The sequence below is a fragment of the Megascapheus bottae genome, chromosome 19, assembly GCF_031878675.1.
Source record: "Megascapheus bottae isolate mThoBot1 chromosome 19, mThoBot2.hap1, whole genome shotgun sequence".
Taxonomy (NCBI): domain Eukaryota; kingdom Metazoa; phylum Chordata; class Mammalia; order Rodentia; family Geomyidae; genus Megascapheus; species Megascapheus bottae.
Window position 1 is genome coordinate 44,330,917 of NC_143527.1, and position 9,063 is coordinate 44,339,979.

General features: G+C 42.8%; 1 protein-coding gene across 1 annotated transcript; it reads right to left on the reverse strand.

Annotated features, from left to right (window-relative positions):
- Positions 1 to 414: 414 nt before the first annotated feature.
- Lrrc30 (leucine rich repeat containing 30) lies at positions 415 to 1,320 on the reverse strand. Its single transcript, XM_090353600.1, has one exon. The coding sequence runs from the start codon at positions 1,318 to 1,320 to the stop codon at positions 415 to 417; it is 906 nt and encodes a 301-aa protein (XP_090209726.1).
- Between the last annotated feature and the right edge of the window lie 7,743 nt (positions 1,321 to 9,063).

The following is a 9,063-nucleotide window of genomic DNA, read 5'->3' on the forward strand; positions in this document are numbered from 1 at the left end:
ACTTGTCTTGCTGTTGCCATCTGACAGCAGGTCCCTGATTCAGGGGTCCTGCCCCATACCATACAGATTTGTACATGGTTGGCATCTGGATTTTCTACTGAATTCAGACCTGTTATTCACTCAAACCAAAGGCTGTATCTCACTGCTCCCTAAAGCAATCAGAGCAACCACTTCCCCCCCAAAACCCTAAAGCCTGTTTCAACTTAAGTGTAGAACGATATAAGCAAACTCTTTCAGATGCTACTGAGAACAAACAGTTACAACCTTCCATGGACAGATACTCACAATGGTTAAGAAATAGTCACCAAGCACCCGCAGACATCAACAGTAAGAGCAGAAAGCTTAGACTGTAGCAGTACCCTGGCTGGCAGAGGCAGAATGCTCTGGCTAGTGTCCACATCTGAGATGCCCATGTCAGTTGTGTTTCTTGTCCTTCAAGTAGCTGAAGAGCATCTCCAGGCCTCCCTCCACCAGCTCTGGCAAGGGCTTGGACAGAGGATTGTGGGAAATGTGGAACCCTTTGTCCATGGGATTCCAGGCAATTCTTCCCAGTCTACTGAGCAGATAGAGTTCATCTGGCAGAGTCTGGATGTCGTTGTTGTTTAAGTTCAGCAGCTCCAAGCTTGTGAGGAGGCAAAGGGATCTTGGGAAGGAGTGGATATTGTTGTTCTCAGCAATGAAAATCTGCAGGCTGGCCAGGCACTGGATGCTCTCTGCGATGTTTTCTAATCGATTGGAGCCCACGTGTAAGAAATCCAGCTCCTTCAGCGAGAACACACAGATAGGGATGTGTACAAAATAGTTGTTGCTGAGGTTCAGCTTCCGCAGTCTCGAGAGGTCGGCGAAGCTGGCAGGAAGCTGGGACAGGCAGTTGTGTGACAAACTCAGCACTTCTAAGCTTCTGCACTGGCTGAGTTCGGGAGGGAGCTCGCTCAGGCAGTTCATGTTGACAAACAGGACTTTGAGGTTCTGGAGAAGGCTGATTTCTCTGGGTAGACTTTTCAGGTGGTTCCCACACAAGTTCAGGACCACAATCTGAGTCAGCTTCCCCACCTCGGGAGGGAGGATTCGGAGCTGATTGTGAGATAGATTGAGTTTCTGGACTTCAGACAAGCCCCACAGAAAGTCTGGGGTGTCTGTCATTCCTCTGGTGACCAAGCTAAAGCTGACATGGCACATGCCTCGCTTCAGCAGGGACCTTGGGTCCTTTCCCAAGAGCAGGGTATCATCCCATGCAGGAAACTTCTGCCGTCTCCCCAGCATGGGCATCTTTTTGGGGTCCTTGTCTTTAGAGTTGGCCTTTGATTGCCTGGCTCCCATGGTCTCCTCTTCTCTTCTCTTCTCTTCTCTTCTCTTCTCTTCTCTTCTCTTCTCTTCTCTTCTCTTCTCTTCTCTTCTCCTCTCCTCTCCTCTCCTCTCCTCTCCTCTCTTCTGCTTTCTTCTCCTTTTCTTTTTCTTCCTCCTTCACAGTTGAAAGATTGCCCTGTCCCCGCTATTATAAGGCAGGCTGTGACAAGTAGAGACAAGTAGAGAGTTTGTTTGGTTATGAGGTTGCAGCATGGAGAGAATTGATGAAAACTCTCAGTATCCAAGATGGGCCCTGGGTGGTGACAGGAGAGCTGTGCTGGTTCCTGTGAGTGGGTTTGAGTGTCTTCTCTCTGAACAGTCGAGCTGTAATGATATACTTGTTTCCAAGTCTTCCAAACAGAACTGCTCAATTCCCTCTGAACGCCACAGTGACAGCTGTCTCTGTCATTCTGCCTGAGTTGTATTGACCTGGTATGTGCAAGTAGGTCATAGAGTGGCTGCAGCTAACTTTACCCTCTTAGCTTTTCTTGGTATCACAGTTGAGCGGGGTGATTAAAAGTCCACCTTTAACAAAGAAGCAAAGTGGAAAATACCCAGGGGCCCAGCCATCTCTCTGGAGTGTAGCAAAAACTGTTTCCCCACAACTAGACCAAGAGACAGAGCTAGGTCTTGGCCATGGAGTTGGGATTTCAGAGTGAAGAATTCCTGGACGGTGTCCTCATGCTTTGTGCCAGCTGCAAGTGTACATGAACTATGTATTTGTGCAAAAATAACCAAAGGAGGGTGGACATCTGGAAATCTCCAGTCCAGAAGATCCGACACTATGCCTGCCAGAGATAACATATAAGAAGCACTGGTTCCTGTTTTTCTTGTGGACTTCACAGGAGGACTTTCAATGCTGTATCAGTGGCCACCTCTGGCACACATCACACAATGTCCCGAAAGAAAGCATTGTCTTCTCTCTTGCTTGAAAAATTAACCAGTATCCTAAGCATTCAGAGTTCATCCTTGGCATTATGGGATGAACTGCATCTATCACTCCAGTTCACGTGTGCATATAGATCCAGGGCTTTAAAGCATGGCTATACTTAGACTATGTGCAAGCACAAAGTAGCCACGTGCAATGCCTAAGAGAGAGAGAAGCCATGAGAGAAACCAATGTCTGATATGAGACTTTTAGTCTCCGGAGTTGTGAGAAAAGCATGTCTAATGTTGAACCACCAGTCTGGTTCATTGTCACAGTTGTCCCCAGCAAACAAATGCAGCTGGTTGGGGATAGTCATTGGTGTGTAGGTGAGAAACTTTAAAAATAGTGATGAAAGGGAAGAGAAACAGCTAGGTGATGATCTAGGTTCTGAGAAAGGGGCTTGTGACCCTAGCAAGGGCTGAATTGGCCCCAGAAGCATGTGGTTTTGGCTGGCAGCTCATCTGGGCTGAAAAGGGAGGTTAGTCTGTGACCCTGACCTTGTGGGGCTATCCACCAGCCTAGGAGCTCCAGCTAGGCCCTGATGGAGCTGTCCAGGAACCTGCAAGTCCAGCCCAACCCAGGGGACAGCTCTGGGCTAGAGGAGCAGCAGAGGTTGCAGGTAATAAAAGGCCCCTTCTCTCTCCTGTTGACGTTGGCAAGAGCTGACCTGTCAGGATTGGAGTTAGCCAGGATTCTTGAACAATAGTGACTTTTTATAGGATACCTGAGTCATTTAGTTATTATTCGGGAAATACATTCATGTTTTTGGAGCAGACTGTGCCTTTTCTGTGAAATTTTATGGAAATATGTAGAGCTACGGTTTGGAAAATAAAAGAAAGATTCTGGAGGCTTCTCCCTCCTTCCGTGAGTGTCAAGGGTGAGGTAACACAGAAAGTGGGATGGGCTGAGAAAGAACCAGCTCCTCTCCTCGTTGTAATAATTCTTACTTTCCTCTTGATGCGTTTTTCCCCCTCCAATCAATGTATTGGGGCATTTATGGACAGTTAGCATTTATCAAATGTTTACTATGGGAAGGTTTACTGTGGGGTGTTAAAATCTCTATTTTATAGCTGAGAAAATAAAGGCAAAGAGAGGTCATGTTCCTTGGACAGACGACTCACTTACTCAAGGGTAAATGGATAGTCAGTGCCAGTACTCGCATTTAGACTCAGTTCAGCACCATAGCCTTGGCTCGGAGTCATTAGAACACACCTGGCTTAGCCCTATAGAATAGCAATACTCAAGTATTGACAGGACAGAGTTTTTCTTTGCAAGGGATACTGATTCAGACTGGAGGGGACGTAGATTTTAAAATGACTATAACAGCATACACAGATATAGTAGTATAATTTAGGTGGTAGCTTCTCTTGCTCTGACCCCAGTATATATGGAAGAGTAAAAGTTAACAGATTACTGCAGAAAAGTGATGCTGTGGCCCAAGTGGTAGAGCTCTAGACTTGAGCTGAAGAGCTCAGGGACTGGATCCAGGCCGAGAGTTCAAGTCCCAAGACTGGAAAAAAAAAGAAAAAAGAAAGAAAATAAAAAGATTACTGCAGAAAACTTGGGAGTAGTGGACTTCATCCATTCAAAATATAGTTCCGGTTTTCTCATCTGTCAAATGGATGAGCTGTGAGAATAGCTGACTTGGTTTCTTGGGAATGTTTGGAATGTAAATGCTGACTGCCTGGTTAACCACAGTCATCCAATCAGAACCAAGAAATGGGCTATGTAGAGGAGGTGATTTCCCAGAGCCCTTTCTGACCCTGGAGGCCTGATCCTCACTACAAAGGAGAAGACAGCTAGAATAGGAGACTATCAAGTTTAACCCTTCCTAGCCAAAAAGGAAAAAAAAAAGCAAATTCCAAAATGGTTTACATTTTACAGTAACCTTTACATTGACTTTTGGAGAATAAATGGGATCAAGAAATGTCATTATCTTCAGGATTCTCTATATAGGCTATGCATTTGGGGTTTTGCCAAGAGTCTTTCCAATACTCCCAGGGTGAGTTTTAGTTTGGAATGAGCTTCAGAGTGAAGCTGTATTGGATGAGGTTTTTGAAATTCCAATGCTATGGTAAATAAGTTATTGTCATAAAAACATAAGGAAGTTATAGAATCAATAAAATGTATTCAATAGGAAACACATTCCCTACATCTCTGTTATCGTTGAAGAGGAAGATTTCTGAATTTGAATTTAAGCCAAGCATTAGTATAAAAATCACTTAATTGACAACTTTTTTATGGATGTGCCTGTCTGTACTTTTTTTTTTCTTTTTCTGGGTATTTTTTATTAGAGAATTTATTAACATTGATTTTAACATCATATTTCAAATGATGTATTTAACAAACAAGTATTCAAGAAGGGAATCTCTATATACAATCACTGGCACTTAGATTTTAGAACATAATTAAAATTAGGTTGAGGGTTTATATGTCATAGATACATATTACTCTATGTAATAAAACATTGTGTCTATAGAGTCATAGATTTTTTATGTCTATGTACTTGTGTTTATATTTCCAGTACCATGTCCAGAGCATTGGGTATGCAAATATTGAATCCTCGCTCTTGTACTGTTTGGATCTAATAGCCACATATTAAAGATACCGTGCGCCTTTTGTTCCTTTGGTCTTCTTGACTTGCCCTATCTATACTTTTAATTGCCAGGTGGCTATGAGAGATGAAGGTAGATTTAAGTCAGTTTTGTTCTAAGAAACATATGATTGGTTTTTTTTTTTTGCACAACTCAGTGTTACTGAAAAACATATAATGTCATATCTGCAGACCTTTTTAAATTTTAAAAACAAAAGCAAGCGTTGGGTGCGGTGGCTCACACCTATAATTCTAGCTGTTCAGGAGGCTGAAATGTGAGGATGTTGATTCAAAGTCAGCCCAGATACTAAAGACTGAGAGACTCTTATCTCCAATTAATCACTAGGAAAGGGGAGGTGGGGTGTGGCTCCAGGGGTAGGTCGGTAGCATTGAGCTGAATAGCTCAGGGACAGTGCGCAGGCCCAGAGTTCAAGCCCCATGACCCACAAAAAAGAAAAGAAAAGAAGCCAGTAAATTCTGAGAAAGATAACAAAACATGCTTTCCTTGAAAATGGAAGGAAAAAAAATCAACCTTTAAAAAAAAATCAACTTTTGCCATGGTTCATAGCTCTATAGAAATTGTATATTTTGATTCAATTTGCTCTGAAGCTGAGCCAGTTGGAGCAGTCTGTGTTGCCTTTGATTCTGTCCAAATCTCTCTAAGTTTATTCACCTTCACGAAGCAAACGTGCCCCACAAGAGAGAAGCTAGGGAAAAGAAATCCTAACTTCAAAATCTTTCTATCACTTTAGAATCCTCTCAAAGTTTTCTCTTTGGAGTATACTAGTCAGCTTTCCATCACTGTGAGAAAACCTAGAGACAATCAACTTAAAAAGAGGAAAGGTTTATTTTGGCCCATAGTCCCAGAGAGTTCCACCCATGGGTCCCTTGTCCAACCTTGTAGTGGCATAGAATGTCATAACCGGTGGAAGAGACCTGGTTGCCTCATGAGGGCTGGGAAGGGAGGAGATAAAAAGGATGAGGGCAGGATCCTAATAAACCTTCTGGTGGCCTGACATCCTTTCTTCCATTAGGCCCCACCTCTTAGAGCTTCTGCAATCTCTCAATAGCATCACAGGCTGTCAATCAAATCTCTTGAGGGACATTTAAGATCCAAACGGAAACAAGAAGCCCTGCTTCCCCGTGTCCATTTTCAGGCATAGCACAACCCAGTCTCTGTGCTTTGTATTATCTCTATGATTCCAGGTATGGACAGGCTTGCTCTCTTGTCCATCTTTCCCCTGTTTCCTGCCGTCCTTCCATGGAAATGTTGTATTTAGTAAATTCAACTAAGTCTTTTTAAGTCTAATTTGGAAACATGTTTTAGAACAACCCAGTACAGGTTAAAGTAAAAATAAATTATACCTCACTACGTTGTATGAATAGTATATTCCTTTGTATCGATGGTCATTTTATACTTTGAAAAATTGTACTGTAGTTTTATAATGGAATTTTATTTTTTCAAGGAAATACTGAAAAGGAAAGGGAGCATGATACTACATTTTACTTTCAAATGATTACAACAAAGGTATTTGGTGTTAATCATTACTTGTAAATCAATCAAGCAAATGGGATAAAATATCATTTAAGAAGTACTAAAGTTCATTGGTGAGATCCTAGGAAATTTAGAAAATTAATTCCCAGGTCCATAGCTCAAGAGATCCATCAAGGCTGCTCCTTCTACACCCAGGTTTCTTTGTCATCAATTGATGTCCCACACAGAGGTCTTCCAACCTGGGCTCACAAGGCACCAACATGAACTACCACCTCTGGAAAAAAGGTGGCCTCTTCTTCCTCCCTCACCCCTCCTTCCGGCAAGGTCTGTCCCCACAGGAGTTGTGTTGACTTTAGAATGAGGAGGTAAGGACACAGAAGCCTGTGTCTTACATCTGCATCTTCTATGGAGAATTTTGCACATCCCATTCCTTTCCTTTTACTCCTCTGATTTTAAGGACTTTTGACATGCATACAAATGCTCAGTTTCTACCTTCACTTTGGAAAATGAGTCATTTGAAAACATGACTTCTTTCCCAACACAATGGGAAAGAGGCAGCTTTACGCCAGGGATGGCCTGTTTTCCTGTGGCCTTGGTTTTTCTCTGTGAGTCTGAGAATTGTGATGAGGACTGGCTAGGTGTCTCATGAGCATGGAGTGTGGCAAACAGAAGGTGCTCAGGACGTGAAAGCTATGATCGTTATAGTGGTTTTACCTCTTCTACTATGCATGTAAACAGAAGTGACTGGTGAACTCGTATCTAATTAACTGAAATGAGAGCAGCTTCAACGGGAATCCAAAATCCATTAGGAAAAGCCAAAATGAGGCCACCCATATCTGTTTGCCACACTCTGTCCCTGGCCTTTCCATTTCCAGTCCCACACCACTGCTGAGTAGGTCACCGAGGAGTATTTGCTGTGGGAGAGGAAGGATGTGAGGCGATGAACTTGAGGTGAAGTAGCTGCCAAAAGAAAAAATGAGGTATGGATTGTAGGAGGAAAATTGGCTGTGCTCTTTGAATTTAGAAAGTCTGAAAACAGTGCAGCATGATGATTGGCTATTAGCTAATTGCAGAGTTTAGTATAATCCCAGGATTGACATTTGGGAGACAGAATAAACATCATTCCTAACACCAAGCTAGTTTAGCCCCAACAATATAAAACCTGGGTTTACTAAAAGTCTACTGGTAGTCATATGCCCTGGGCATTTATTTTTGCCCATTAAGAGTGAGAATAAATGGGGAATAGAGAAAGATAGCTGGAAAGAAGCAATGGGAGGAGGTAGAGAGATGAGAAAGAAAATAGAAGGGAGGAAATCAAGGAGGAAGAGAGAGGGAAGAAAGGATGGAAATAAAGGGGGAAAATGGGGAAGAGGTAAGAAAAGGGAAAGGAAGAAAGAGGAAAAGGGAAAGAATAAAGAAAGAAAAGAAAATGGGAAAAGGAAAGAAAAGAAGAAAAGGGGAAAGGAAAAAGGAAAAGAAAAAGTATGGTAACCTGCTGAGGCTAGCTGATGGGAGGGATAGGAAAGACGACGGGAGTGTGACCACACTCAGACTCTTCCAGGTCAACACAGCATCACTGTTTTTAGAAGATTGCTCAGGGGACATTTTGTTTTCAAGCCATTCAACAAGTGTCCTTTGAAATGGACCAACCACTATCAAGCCCTTATACAAAGCTCTGCCAAAACATTTCACAATCATCTTTGGGAAGCCAAGCAAATTATTTTTAACCAGTCAATGCTAAAGACTCCCTGAAACAGATCATCAAACACAAGTCTGTATTGCTCCCCTGCTGCCTCTAATCTCATAATTGCAAACAGTTGAAAAGCCTGAGTATTTACAGAGGACATACTAAGTGTCACAAAAACTTAGCATGGCAAGCTGAAACAAGTCTCCACTCTGTCCGTGTATCATTGAAGTGGAGCCCAGGGGTAGGGAGCAGACCTCGATGCCTTGATGAATGGAACCCACACCCATTCTTCCACCCCACGCCTTCACCTGAAATCGCCTTCTCAGGGATATTTTGTTTTGAGAAGAATCAAATCTTCAAAACAAAAGAAAGGAGACTAATTGGCTGGCTTGCAAATTTTAGAAGTAGATATAAATAATTTGTGTCCAACTCATGAGTAGGGATAGTTTTCTGCTTCCCTACAGATACTGTTTTGGGGGGGGGGGAAGTAAGGGAGAATCAGGGTGGCGTGTGGAATTCTGGGTATCCATGTGTTACCTGATAACCCTTCATCTTACAGAGACAGAAAAGAGGCCCTGGGGGGCAGGGGGTGTCGACATGGGACAGGGCTTTATAAAATCAAGAAGGCTTTTGGCTGGGAGCATGGCCTACTGGTAGAGTGCTTATCTAGCATGCATGAAGCCCTGTCTTCTATTTCTCAGTACCACATATACCAAAAAAAAAGCCAGAAGTGGTGCTGTGACTCAAGTGGTAGAATACTATCCTTGAGAAAGCCCAAGAACAGGGCCCAGGACCTGAGTTCAAGCCCCATGATAGACATTTCCCTCAAGGAGTCATAGAAACAGTCCAGAAAGGATAATATATAATATACATGGTCATTTATGTAAACTATAATTCACTTTCTAGACTTACCTCATTTGTTGTTGACTGGTGGAGTTTTTTTTCATTGCTCACTTTTCTAGGTTTGCTTTGTTGGTTTGTTTGTATTGGTATTAGAGCTTGCCCTCAGAGCC

What these genes read in the sequence shown, in the direction of transcription:
- Lrrc30 (XM_090353600.1), bottom strand. Translation starts at nt 1,320, where the DNA reads ATGGGAGCCAGGCAATCAAAGGCCAACTCTAAAGACAAGGACCCCAAA.